The sequence below is a fragment of the Saimiri boliviensis genome, chromosome 13 (assembly GCF_048565385.1).
Source record: "Saimiri boliviensis isolate mSaiBol1 chromosome 13, mSaiBol1.pri, whole genome shotgun sequence".
Lineage (NCBI taxonomy): Eukaryota > Metazoa > Chordata > Mammalia > Primates > Cebidae > Saimiri > Saimiri boliviensis.
The window spans coordinates 43,009,429-43,024,398 of NC_133461.1; the positions used below are offsets into that span (position 1 = coordinate 43,009,429).

The 14,970-nt window shown below is 40.6% G+C and overlaps 1 protein-coding gene across 4 annotated transcripts in view; it reads right to left on the minus strand.

Annotated features, from left to right (window-relative positions):
• Window positions 1-11,091: 11,091 nt before the first annotated feature.
• MAPRE2 (microtubule associated protein RP/EB family member 2) overlaps window positions 11,092-14,970 on the minus strand; it is a 167,377-nt gene continuing 163,498 nt past the window's right edge. For all 4 annotated transcript variants that reach the window (XM_074383625.1, XM_074383624.1, XM_003924737.4 and 1 more), the window contains one exon: window positions 11,092-14,297. In XM_074383625.1, the coding sequence (XP_074239726.1) occupies window positions 14,223-14,297 (75 nt within the window). In that variant the 3' untranslated portion in view covers window positions 11,092-14,222. The remainder of the gene's footprint in view (window positions 14,298-14,970) is intronic.

A 14,970-nucleotide genomic window follows, 5' to 3' on the forward strand; every position in this document is an offset into this window, starting at 1 on the left:
ATTTAAGGACCAGCAAGCTAAGGACCACTGGCTTGAGATTCTCACTGTCAGCACAGCAGTCTGGACTCAGCCTGGAATAATCTAGTTTAGTGGGATGGAGGGGGCAACAGTCATTATTGTGGCTTTAGAAGGTGGTTTTCCTCTGACAGTGCTAAGGAGACTGGGAGGTTTGGACTGGACAGAATTCCCCACGTGCAGCAAAGCGGCTGTGGCCAGACTGCTCCTCTAGATTCTTCCTTACTGGGCAGGGCACATCTGCAGGAAATTCAGCAGCTCTAGTCAGGGGCTTGCAGACAAAACTCATCTCTCCAGGGCAGAGCACCTGGGGAGAGGGGCGGGTGTGGTTGTAGGTTCAGTGGACTTAACCTTTCCTGCCTGCCGGCTATGAAGAGAGAAGCTGATCCTGACAAGACGGATTCTTTCAGCACAATGCACCAGCTCTGCTAAGAGACAGACTGCCTCCTCAAGCGGGTCCCTGACCCCTGTGCCTCCTGACTGGGAGACCTTCCAACAGGGGTAGGCAGACACCTCATACAGGAGAGCTCTGGCTGGCATCAGGCCCGGTGCCCCGGTGGGATGAAGCTTCCAGAGGAAGGAGCCAGCAGCAATCTTTGCTGTTCTGCAGCCTCCACTAGTGATACCCAGGAGAACAGGGACTGGAGTGAACCTTCAGCAAACTGCAGCAGGCATGCAAAAGAGGGGCCTCACTGTTAGAATAAAAACTAACAGAAAGTAACAACAACAACAACATCAACAAAAAGACCCCTACACAAAAACCCCATCCAAAGGTCATCAGCCCCAAAGATCAAAAGTAGATAAATCCATAAAAGTGAGGAAAACCAGCGCAAAAATGCTGAAAATTCCAAAAGCCAGAATGACTCTTCTCCTCCAAATGATCTCAACACCTCTTCAAGGGTGCAGAACTGGACAGAGGATGAGATGGACCAATTGACAGAAGTAGGCTTCAGAAGGTGGGTAATAACAAACTCTGCTGAGCTAAAGGAACATGTTCTAACCCAATGTAAAGAAGCTAAGAACCTTGATAAAGGTTACAGGAGCTGCTAGCTGGAATAATCAGTTTAGAGAGGAACATAAATGACCTGATGGAACTGAAAAACAGCACAAGAACTTCGTGAAGCATACAAAAGTATCAATAGCTGAATTGATCAGGCAGAAGAAAGGATATCAGAGTTTGAAGGCCACCTTGCTGAAATAAGGCATGCAGACAAGATTAGAGAAAAAGGAATGAAAAGGAATGAACAAAGCCTCTTAAGAATTATAGGACTATGTTAAATGACCAAACCTCCAATTCATTGGAGTACCTGAAAGAGATGGGGAGAATGGAACCAAGTTGGAAAACACACTTTGGGATATTATCCAGGAGAACTTTCCCAAACTAGCAAGACAGGCCAACATACAAATTCAGGAAAGACAGAGAACATCAGTAAGCTATTCCACAAGAAAATTAAACTCGAGACACATAATCATCAGATTCTCCAAGGTCAAAATGAAGGCAAAAATGCTAAGGGCAGCCAGAGAGAAAGGTCAGGTCACCTACAAAGGGAAGCTCATCAGACTAACAGCAGATCTCTCAGCAGAAACTCTATCTACAAGCCAGAAGAGAGTGGGGGACAACATTCAATAGTCTTAAAGAAAAGAATTTCCAGCCCAGAATTTCATATCCAGACAAACTAAGCTTCATAAGCAAAGGAGAAATAAAATCCTTTCCAGATAAGCAAATGCTAAGGGATTACATCACCACCAGGCCTGCCTTGCAAGAGTTCCTGAAGCAAGTACTAATTATGGAAAGGAAAACTGGTACCACCTACTGCAAAAACACAGCAAGATATGAAGACTAATGACATTATGTTGAAGAAACTGCATCAACTAGTGTGCAAAATAACCAGATAGCATTATGACGACAGAATCAAATTCACACATAACAGTATTAACCTTAAATGTAAATAGGCTAAATGCTCCAATTAAAAGACACAGGCTGGCAAATTGGATAGAGTCAAGTCCCATTGGTGTGCTGTATTCAGGAGACCCATCTTATGTGCAAAGACACACATATGCTCAAAATAAAGGGACAGAAAAAACTTTACCAAGCAAATGCAAAGCAAAAAGAAGCAGGAGTTTCAATCCTTATCTCGGATAAAACAGACTTTATACAAGATCAAAGATGACAAAGAAGGGCATTACAAAATGGTAAAGGGATGGATGAAACAAGAAGAGCTATTTTAAATATATATGCACCCAATATAGGAGCACCCAGATTCATAAAGCAAGTTCTTAGAGATCTACAAAGAAACTTAGACTCCCATACAATAATAGTGGGAGACTTTAACACCCCACTGTCGATATTAGATAGATCAATGAGACAGAAAATTAACAAGGATATTCAGGACTTGAACTCAGTTCTGGATCAAGTGGACCTAATAGACATCTACAGAACTCTCCCCCGCAAATCAACAGAATATACATTCTTCTTAGTGCCACATGGCCCTTATTCTAAAATCAACCACATAATTGGAAGTAAAACCCTTCTCAGCAAATGCAAAAGAACTAAAATCATAACAAACAAACAGTCTCCCAGGCCACAGTGCAATAAAATTAGAACTCAAGATTAAGAAACCCATTCAAAACCACACAACCACATGGAAACTGAACAACCTGTTCCTGAATGACTCATGGTTAAATAACAAAATTAAGGCAGAAATCAAGAAGTTCTTGAAACCCATGATAACAAAGAAACCATGTACCAAAATCCCTGAGACACAGCTAAAAGCTAAAGCAGTGGTAAGAGGGAAATTTATAGCATTAAATGCCCACATCAGAAAGCTGGAACGATCTCAAATCAACACCCTAACATCACAATTAAAAGAACTAAAGAAGCGAGAGCAAACAAATCCAAAAGCTAGCAGAAGACAAGAAATAACTAAGATCAGAGCAGAACTGAATGAGATAGAGATAAAAAATAAATAAATAAAAATGAAACCATCCCCCCAAAAAAATCAATGAATCCAGGAGCTTGTTTTTTGAAAAAATTAACAAAGTAGATAGACCACTAGCTAGACCAGTAAGAAAGAGAGAAGAATCAAATACAACAAAAAATGATAAAGGGGATATCACCACTGACCCCACAGAAATACAAACTACCATCAGAGAATACTATTAACACCTCTATGCAAAGAAACTAGAAAATCTAGAAGAAATGGATAAATTCCTGGACGTATATACCCTCCCAAGACTAAACCAGGAAGAAGTTGAATCGCAGAATAGACCAATAACAGGTTCTGAATTGAGGGAGTAATTAACCTACCAACCAAAAAAAAAGCCCAGGACCAGATGGATTCACAGCCAAATTTTACCAGAGGTACAAAGAGGAGCTGGTACCATTCCTTCTGAAACGATTCCAAACAATTGAAAAGAAGGGAGGGACTCCTTCCTACTCATTTTATGAGGCCAGCATCATCCTGATAGCAAAACCTGTCAGGGACACAATAAAAAAAGAAAACTTCAGGCCAATATCCCTGATAAACATTGATGTGAAAATCCTCAATAAAATACTGGCAAACCAAATCCAGCAGCATATCAAAAAGCTTATTCCTCATGATCAAGTTGGCTTCATTCCTGGGATGCAAGGCTGGTTCCACATAATGTAAACCAATAAAGGTAATCCATTACATAAACAGAACCAATGACAAAAACCACATGATTATCTCAATGGATGTAGAAAAGGCCTTCCATAAAATTCAACATCCCTTCATGTTAAAAACTCTCAATAATCTATGTATTGATGGAACAGATCTCAAAATAATAAGAACTATTTATGACAAACCCATAACCAATATTATACTATATGGATAAAAGCTGGAAGCATTCCCTTTGAAAACTGGCACAAGTCAAGGATGCCCTCTCTTACCACTCCTATTCAACGCAGTATTGGAAGTTCTGGCTAGGGCAATCAGGAAAGAGAATGAAATGAAAGGTATCTGAATAGAAAGTCAGGAAGTCAAATTGTGTCTGTTTGCAGATGGCATGATTCTATATTTTAAAAATCCCATCATCTCAACCCCAAAACTCCTTAAGCTAATAAGCAATTCCAGCATAGTCTCAGGATACAAAACCAATGTGTGAAAATCACAAGCATTCCTATACACCAACAATAGACAAGCAGAGAGCCAAATCATGAATGAAATCCCATTCACAACAACTACAAAGAGAATAAGATACCTAGGAATACAGCTTACAAGGGAAATGAATGACATCTTCAAGGAGAATTACAAACTACTGCTCAAGGAAGTAAGAGAGGAAACAAACAAATGGAAAAACATTCCATCATCATGGATAGGAAGAATCACTATTGTGAAAATGGCCATACTGCTAAAGTAGTTTATAGATTCAATGCTATTCCCATTAAACTACCATTGACATTCTTCACAGAATTAGAAAAAAACTACTTTAAATTTCACATGGAACCAAAAAAGACCTGTATAGCCAACACAGTCCTAACCAAAAAGAAGAAAGCTGGAGGCATCATTCTACCTGACTTCAAATTATATTACAAGGCTACAGTAACCAAACAGCATGGTACTGGTACCAAAACAGACATATAGACCAATGGAATAGAACAGGGACCTTAGAAATAACAATGCACATCTACAACCATCTATTCTTTGACAAACCTGACAAAAACAAGTAATGGGGAAAGGATCTTCTATTCAGTAAATGGTACTGGGAAAACTGGCTAGCCATATGCAGAAAACTGAAACTGAACCCCTTCCTTATACCTTATACAAAAATTAACTCAAGATGGATTAAAGACATAAATGTAAACCCCAAAACCATAAAAACCCTAGAAGAGGAGAGAGATCCAAGATGGCCGATTACTAGCAGCTCAGGATTGTAGCTCCCAGAGAAAGCGCACAGAAAGAGAGGATGCCACACTTTCAGACGAATTTTTGTTGCCCACAGACTAGGTGATTCCCAGCGGAGGAGCCTCATGGGTCGCCAGCACGACTCTTGTGGCCAGTGCGGTGGTTTTGCTGGTGCTTCAGCGCTGCAGTTCTCGGTGCAGAGTAAACGGGACTGGGTCCCCTTTTGATAGACGTTTGGAGCTCCAGGAAGGCAGAGACGCCCATTTACCTGATTGAAAAAGGGATTCATGAGGGAAGCCAGACCGGAGATTCCCAAGCAGAAAAGCAGCACGAATCTTAATGCTGCTGTTTTAGCTGGTGCAGTGGGTTGCTCAGATTTCGGCGCTGGGAATCAGTAAGTTGGACATCCACTCAGAGACCTAATTTGAAAGTTGGCAATCACAAAGACGACAGGTGGATAAACTCACAATGATGGGAAGAAACCAGCGTAAAAAGGTTGAGAATACCCAGAATCAGAATGCCTCTCCTTCTACAGGGATCACAGTTCCTCATCATCAAGGGAACAAGGCCTGATGGAGAACGAGTGCGTTCCATAAACAGATTTAGGCTTCAGAAGGTGGATAATAAGGAACTTTTGTGAGCTAAAAGAACATGTTCTAACCCAATGTAAAGAAACTAAGAACTCTGAAAAAAGGTTTGATGAAATGCTAATGAGAATAGGCAATTTAGAGACGAAAATAAGTGAACCAATGGAACTGAAGAATACAATACGAGAACTTCGCAAAGTATGCACAGGTTTTAACAGTCGAATTGATCAAACAGAAGAAAGGCTATCCTGGGCCACAAGAAGACAATTAGATGAAACAAGACGACAAGATTAATTAGATGAAACAAGAAGACAAGATTCGAGAAGAAAGAGTAAAAAGGAATGAGCAAAGTCTCCAAGAAATATGGGACTATGTGAAAAAACCTAATTTACATCTGATAGGTGTACCTGAATGTCACGAAGAGAATGAATCCAAGTTGGAAAATATTCTTCAGGATAGTATTCAGGAAAACTTTCCTAACCTAGTGAGGCAGGACAATACTCAACTCCAGGTAATACAGAGAACACCACAAACATATTTCTCAAGAAGCGCAACTCCAAGACACATAATTGTTAGATTCACTAGGGTTGAAATAAAGGAGAAAATTCTGAGGGCAGCTAGAGAGAAAGGTCAGGTTACCCATAAAGGGAAGCCTATCAGACTTACAGGAGACCTGTCAGCAGAAACCCTACAATCTAGAAGAGAGTGTCGGGGGGGTCAATATTCAGTATCCTCAAAGAAAAGAATTTTCAACCCAGAATCTCATATCCAGCCAAACTAAGCTTCATAAATGAAGGAAAAATAAAATTTTTCACAAACAAACAAGCACTCAGAGATTTCATCACCACCAGGCCTGCTTTACAAGACCTTCTGAAAGAAGCACTACAAACAGAAAGGAACAACCAGTATCAGTCATCCTCAAAATTTACCAAAATGTAAAGAGTATCTCCATAATGAAGAATTTACATCAACTAATGGGCAAAAGAGCCAGCTAGCATTAAATTACAATATTGAACTCACAAATATTAATATTAATCCTAAATTTAAATAGATTCAATGCCCAATTAAAGACACAGACAGGCAAATGGAATAAAAAGTTAAAATCTATTGGTACGTTGTATCCAGATCTAACTCACAACAACACACACAGACTCAAAATAAAGGGATGGAGGAAGATTTACCAATTAAATGGAGAGAAGAAAAACAACAACAACAAACAAACCAGGAGTTGTAACTGTTGTCTGACAAAATAGACTTTAATAGTAACGAAGACCAAAAGAAACAAAGAAGGACATATAATGGTAAAAGGATCATGCAACAACAGGAATTAATGATCATAAATACATACATATCCAATACAGGAGTACCCAGATACATAAGACAAGTTCTTACTGATTTGTGAAGAGATTTGGACTCCCGCACAACAATAGTGGGAGATTTTGACATCACATTGTTAATATTCAATGGATCAATCAGATAGAAAATTAATAGGGACATCTATGATTTGAATTTAGACCTGGAATAAGTAAACTCAGGGAACATTTATATAATTCTCCACCCCAGGTCTACAGAACATACATTTTTCTCAGTATCACCTATTCTGAAAGTGACTACATAATTGGAAGTAAATCACTCTTCAGTATTTGCATAGCATCTCACAGACTTAAATGAAATATTGGTTGGCTGCTTGTTTGTTATTTTCTTCCCTTATTCCTTCCTGTCTCTGTTAAGTACAATTATTGGCATAAAAGAGGTTTTTAATACCTTTTTAAGATTGCACTCCAGCCTGGGCAATAGAGCAAGAATTCTGTTCTCGCTCCCCGTTTTTCTTTCTCCTTCTTTCTTTCCAAAAAAAAAAAACCCTAGAAGAAAACCTAGGCAATACTATTCAGGACATAGGCGTGGGCAAAGACTTCATGACAAAAACACCAAAAGCACTTGCAATTAAAGCCAAAATTGACGATGAGATCTAATTACACTAAAGAGCTTCTGTACAGCAAAAGAAACTAGAGCATCAGAATGAACAGGCAACCTATAGAATGGGAGAAAATTTTCATAATCTACTCATCTGACACAGGTCTAATATCTGAATCTACAAGGAACTTAAATTTACAAGGGAAAAAAAAACCATCAAAAAGTAATCCTAGCACTTTGGAAGGCTGAGGCCAGAGGATCACCTGAGGTCAGTTCCAGACCAGACTGACCAACAAAGTGAAACCCTGTCTCTACTAAAAATACAAAAATTAGCCAGGCATGGTGGCACGTGCCTATACTTCCAGCTACTCAGGAGGCTGAGGCAGGAGAATCGCTTGAACCTGGGAGGTGGAGGTTGCTGTAAGCTGAGATTACATTCCAGCCTGGGCCACAAGAGTGAAACTCTGTCTCAGAAAAACAAACAGACAAACAAAAAAATGGGCAAAGGATATGAACAGATACTTCTCAAAAGAAGACATTTATTTGGCCAACAAACATGAAAAAAAGCTCATCATCACCGATCCTTAGAGAAATGCAAATCAAATCTGCAAGGATATATCATCTCACACCAGTCAGAATGGTGATTATTAAAAAGTCAAGAAAGAACAGATGGCTGGCAAGGCTGTAGAGAAATAGGAATGCTTTTGCACTGCTGGTGGGGATGTAGATTAGTTCAACTATTGTGCAGGATACTGTGGTGATTCCTCGGGGGTCTAGAACCGAAAACACCATTTGATTCAGCAATCCCATTGCTGGGTATATACCCAAAGGAATGTAAATCATTCTGCTCTAAAGACACATGCACATGTATGTTTACTCCAGCGCTATTCACAACAGCAGAAACATGGAACCAATGAATGAAAATGGATAAAGAAAATGTGGTACATATCTGCCATGGAATATTATGCAGCCATAAAAAAGAAATGAGATAATGCCTTTTGCAGGGCCATGGATGAAGCTGGAAGTGATCATCCTGAGCAAACTAACACAGGAACAGAAAGCCAAGCACATGTTCTCACTAATAATTGGGAGCTGAACAATGAGAACACATGGACACAGGGAGGGAAACAACATACACTGGGGCCTGTTGGGGAGTGGGGGTCAAATGGGAGGGAGATCATTAGGACAAATACCTAATGCATGCAGGGCTTAAAACCTAGCTGATGAGTTGGTAGGTGCAGCACATCACCATGGCACATGTATACTTATGTAACAAACCTGCACATTCTGCACATGTATCCCAGAACTTAAAGTGAAACATAAAAAAAAATGTTCTGGGGTAAAATTCACATTTTCCTTCTCCACCTTTTTTTTTTTTTTTAAGCTTGGGTTACTGGACAATGTCTTTGTTTGCAAGACAGGATGGCCTCTGAGCCTATCTTGACGTAGCGTAGCCTATAAGAGACTAAATTTAGCCTGGTATTCTGTGGTCTTTTTCGAAAAGATTTTTCAAGCTGGAAAAATACTGTTCCATTAGGAGTTCATGTTTCATCTGCATAATAAATATATCAGATTAGAAGACAGCATCCTAGTAGTAAGCTGTGAATTGGATCAGAATAAAATTCTCAACATATTTATGAGATCTTTTCATTATTTTTTAATTTCCAAATTTCATTTAAGCTGTCAGATTTGACAAAAACATTTTACTAAACATATCTGAAAAAATTTTTATTTTATATGGATAACCTTTAAGACCTAAAGAAATACCATAGTATAAAAATATGAGGGATGTTAGCACCACAGAAGGAAACGCACTTAACATTTTTATTCTCTAGAAAAGAACACCTTTAGTTCTGGGGCTAGTTTCCTAGTGAGAATCGTAAATTCAAGGGTGCATTAATACATCATTACTTTTTAAAAACAATGTATCCCCAGGCTTGATGATAAAAGTTGCAAAATACCACAAGAAACCTGTTTTAGAAATTAAAACTTGAAAGCTACAAAGTTAATTTTTTTTCCAGTGAATTGAGAGAAAAAGGCATCCAACAAATTAACTTCAGCTCCGCCTTCCATTTTGATTACATTTGTAAACCCAAAACAGAAGCGCAGCCTCAGCAAATGCACCTTCTGTGTATGCCTCATCTACACAAGATATGGGGTCCAGCTCAGACTTGGGGGATCTGCCCTTGGGGCAGTCTTGTGATCCAAAGTCCCTGTGCCACATGGGGGTCCTCCAGGGATCAGTGGATTTTCTCCTTGGCTTTGCTTTCCTTTAGGCAAATAAAGCCAGAGCTTCTCTAATGAATGGAAAACATCTTTTATGAGTTCCTAGTTCAGCAAGACAGGAGATATTAGACATCCAGGGAGATGTTCTTATCCATCACTTCGGCTGTTTGGCAACATTGCCTCAGTGCTGAGAAACTGGGTCAGTAAAAGTTATTTACTAGTGATAGCAGCCTTAATTAATGATCATAGCTGTGTTCTAGCAGTTAAAAGGAGTAAAACAAGTCAGAAACAAAGTTGTGTATGTGTGTGTTTTAGAGGAAAACTGGCATTTTATAACTCAAATTCAGTGGAATTCCAATAACTGTTTTTGGGGTGTCTCGACTTGAGCCTATCCATAATACCAGAAGCAACAAATTTTTAGAGATGCTGTCAGATTTCATGATATGGAACAAGCTGTTATTTCACCACCTTTGTACCATCAGGGACAGATTTACTAGAGTCAGCCAGTGTACATTTAAAGATGAATCACATGTATTTTTGTGCACAAATGTCTAAGTGTAAGATCAAGTGTTTACAGCCCCAGAATTCGTGGATTAAACGGGAAACACACATGTGCGTTGAGCATGAGATTTCAGGTAATGGCTCACAAACTTCTGTCACAAGTGTACCTTGGGAGGAAATGAACGTAGATGGAGAAGAGGGGTAACATCTTTGCCTTCTGTTATTTTCCCACTTCTTTTAATAGAAATGTGCTTAAAGGCAAATGACTGGAAAATAGTGGCCAAAGGACAGTAGAGAAACCAAACTGGCCTCTAGGTGGTGCTTGGAAGCAGCATAGGGAAGGCTGGCACTCTTCAGGGTGAAAAGGGTATGAGGCTCATTAACCTGTAGGCTCCAGGGTAAAGTCCGCATCTCATTGTGACCTGTTCTGCAGTCTCCACAGGTGATTACTGGGCCAGCTGAAATACACTTCTCTTTTCACCTATTCCTGCACCTGTTAAAAATTGTGGGAGGTTATAGTTTATGTCGATAAATCATCACCGTTTAAAGTCAACAAACAAGGTGGCGAAAACTACCTATTCAAAGGGCTTTTGCCAAGCAGGTCATTCTGCCACAAAGCTTTACTTAGAAACATCTACCTGCTTCTCCCACAGTTCCCTATTTGCCCAGCGCTGTCTCGTCCGGATGGAGTATGCTGGACCTGCAGGGGCGAAGATTCTGTTGGCTTGCAAGTGGAATGCTTCCCAAGGGAATGTTTTCTCTTTGTTTTTTGGTTGGTAAAATTTTTAAAAGATATTATAGCTGCTACATTTGATATCAAATATGAATCTGTAACTCTTGTTAACTACATTTGCCAGCAATAAAAACAGACAACCCCTGTGTAGATAATAATAACAAGTAAATCCACACAAATCTATTCCTATTTGCTTGCTTAGTAAAAAGGGAAGCTTCACCATAAAAATTTAAGAATCTGTAACTCCAGGCAGATTTTAACATATACTTTTTTTTATTAAATATGTAAAAAGATCAACGCAAGTCAAGTTATTCACATATTCAGAGACAAAAAACTATTCTACCATGCGACAATAGGTGGGTAATGTAAAATGAATGTGATACATCTGAATAAGACTTTTTCATCTATTATGTCATTACTTATCTATATTTATAATTAACAATACATATGTTTACATTCCTTTCAGTTTACATTTAATATATAACAAAAGCTTTGTGGTGTACTATTTAGTAAAAGTAATCTGAATGCATATTAAACCTTAACGGAATAATGGAAATACTCACCAGGGAAGGGAAGTGTTCTTGGTTCCCTTCTGGAATTTACTTCTCTCAGGTCAACAGGTATTTTTCTTTCTTTCCTTTTTTTTTTTCCTGCTTTTCTGCTTAGAACATACATGGGCTTTCTCTTTGCCCCCTGCTTCGATCACTTCCTATCTGACAGTAGCAGTGGAAGTGCTATAACCAGCCAACAGCGGGCATGAGGGGCGACTAAGGATGAAACTGGGCTTCCTGAGAGGGAGAAGCAGAGCACACACCCACGGATGCTTCCTGCCCAGCCTAATGACATGTGACCAGGGGCTGCCAAGGAAAGCATGCCGTGAATGCCGAGATTAAAGAATGATGGGGTTCCACCATCCATGGGAAATGAGTGGGGGTTTGCACACAGGCTGGAAGTACAGCCTAAGAGGATTGACTCAAATTCAACTGTTGAAGATTCCCCAAAGCATCTGAGACATTACCTGGGGTGCAGCACAACAGAAGACGTTTAAGACGGGGCCAGAAAGAATGTATAGCTCTTCTTTAAATAAACGAATAGTCTGCCCGAAGCCTTCAGGAAGGAGAATGGACTATGGTGACTGGAGAAAGTTCTTTGCAGGCTAAGAGATCTGGCCAGCATGTTTATTACTGAGAAGGCTGGGGAGCTGGAGGGCAATGGAGTGGTTCCAGCAAGAGCCACCAGGGAGGCTTATGCAAGTTATACAGCAGTAAAGGGTTGCTGGAGAAGAGGATCCTGACTCCCTGCTACCCATTCACGTGCATCCACATGACAGGAGTTTGGTCACGATCCACCAAGCACTGGGTATGAGTGAGACGTCATACCCAATGCTCGGTGGATGAATTGATTCAGAGCAGACGAAGAATGGCCCTAGGAACCACTGCAGTATCAGCTGCAAGGAGTTACTGTGACCTTTTACAGGAGCTATTTTTTTTTTCTTAAAAAAAAGGGAAATCAGTGAGTACAACAGGCTCAGAAGAGCAACATGCTGTTAAGCATAATGCTGTATAATAGCACGGCCACTACTACTTGTGACCAGGTGTGGGAGGATGTCACTGCTGAGAGCCAGGCTGTCTAGCCTTAGAGAAATAAGCTGCTGCTATAATGCAGAGTGAGCAGGAGAGAGAAGAAAGGGAAACCAAACACCATGAAACATCTGTCCAATTCTGCACAGTGTGTTGTAATAATCTCAAAAATACAAGCCATCTTTTCCATATAACTCAATAAATATCACTTTGCTGCAAAAGATTTATTTTGGAGAGGCTTCTTTTGGTGAAAAGCTTCAATGCTAGAATTTAGAATTCATATTTCATCAATAAAGAAATTTCAAAGCTTTATGATATATAATTCAAAAATTTATTTTAAGCTTTTCAGTTAAGCGTAAAGTGGGGTGGGCACATTTATTTCTTGTTTTCGTTGCACCTGCTAAGTCAAATAACAAGTGAAAGTAAATCTAAAGTTAGAAACCAAGGTGAAATGAATGATCCAGGAAGGGATATCATCTGTCAAAGGAAAAAATAAAAATAAAGAAAAAAAAGAGGCAAGAACTTGGAAAGAGACTAAGAAAATGTGCAAATATTAGTTAAAAAAATAAGGAATGTTTTTAATTCATTAACGTTTCCTCTATTTATGAATTGCCATGGTTTAGCTAAGGTCAATGACAAGGAGGGCCCTTGTGTTAAAAAGGGAAAATTCCTTATTCTAGAAGATACTGGGAGTGACAGATTTTCCTGTGCTGTTATTCCAGTGTCTGCACCAGACTGCAGAACCACGATTCTCCCTTGCAATTATGCTTCTATTAATAAGGTCTTCACTTCCAGCCTTCCAGCAAGTGTGTGGGATGGTGCAGAGCCCTGGAGCTCAGGGCTGCACACCTGAAGTTACCCTTTAGTAGGGGTCCCCTAGTGTGAATGAGAGTTGTGTGGCTGAAACCTACACAAAGAGAGGAGGGATGAGGCAGGAAGACAGGTACCTACTCAGACCCTCTTTGGACTGCAGAAAACTGATGACGACATCTTGGGGAGAGTGGCTGCCCACCAAAGAGGACCCTGGGAAAGAAAATGGCATAACCCGGGAAATGGGGGGGCACGAGGAGTAAGGGACGTGGTGAGAGGGCAGAGTTGAGATGGTGTTTTCCTTGAGTGAATGTCTTTCAAAACTAACAACATACTGTGTAGTTGCCTAACATGCTAATGGAAGAACACTGCTGGGCCCTGAAATCCTAGCTTTGAATCCATTTTTTCCCTTTAGTATTGTGAGTAGAGGGAGAAACTGACCTTATGTTTTCTCCCATGACACAAGTCACCGTCATTATGGCTTTCGTATCAAGTATCTGTTTCCCTTTGTTCCAATTATTTGACCAAATTTATGTTCAGAGGTTAGACTTGCAAACATCAAAGCACCACAAATGTGTGTGACATCTAGTGACACTGGGTTGAAAAATGCCAATATAAATACCATATATCAAATTACCATTGTTTCACACCAGGATAAAAAGAGGGGTGGTGGCAGTGGTGTTGGGGTGGGAAAGAGTTGTTCTGGAAAGAAATGAAGAAAAGAGCGGAACCAATCTCAAGCAGCCAAGTTGTGAAGTTGGACGTATGTGACCCTACAATCTCTCGGGTAGGCGGCCAGAGGGCCATCCGCTAATACACCTTGGCAAAGAAAATGGTAACCAAGCGCAATGGCTGGCGTATGCAATGGTGCTGATGGGAACAGCAGATTGGGAACAACTGCTTTCTGTTGAGCTTGGGGCCACACATGTTCCAATTCTCTAAAAGAAACGTTCCCACGCACAATGGAAGTGTCAAGAGCAGCCGAGGCGGGTCAGTACTCTTCCTGCTGCGGGGGCTGCTGTTCGTGGGCTTGCTCCTCTGCTTCCGGCTCTTCTGTGTGGCCCTCCTGTGGGCAGGGGAGAAGTTTCAGCTGAGATAATTGACTGGGAATGGGGCCCTGTGGCGTCCCAGCCCACTGCCACTGCCAGCATGGCATCTCAAGGCTGTGGAGAGCACCAGGCTTAGTTAGGCACAACTCGCCATGCAAATGTCTCCCAGCTTCAGGTGGCCAACACACACGCAAGGGCGCCTTAGCTTCCCCATATGATCAAAGAACAGATCATTCCAGAAAGCACAGTCATAAGGCTTTAGGCACCCAACTGTTCTGTTTTGGAAGGAAATCTTCATAGAACACATGACATACTTTACTAATCTTTGTAAAAGAGTAAACCAAACACAATGACCCAAGAGCATCATGACAACCATGAATAAAGCTGCTGTAATATGAAAAGCAGCACTCCTGGCCTGCATGGCATGTTGTGGGGGGGTGTCACTCCTGCACTAATGGATAGGGATGTGGGCTTTTGCTCCATTTCCTAGTCCCTTCCTTGCTGTCATTCTTCTGCCTGAACGAGACCATTTGATTTATTACTCATCTGATGTAGGCTTAGATACCAGAGCAGCAGTGCAAGAGGTTCCCAGGCTAAAGAAAAGACAGCAGCCACATTTCATGGGCTGCCCCAGTCAAGAAGGCCCCTCCCAACCAGGGAGCTCAGGAGCTTTAGCTCAAGGACTTTGGG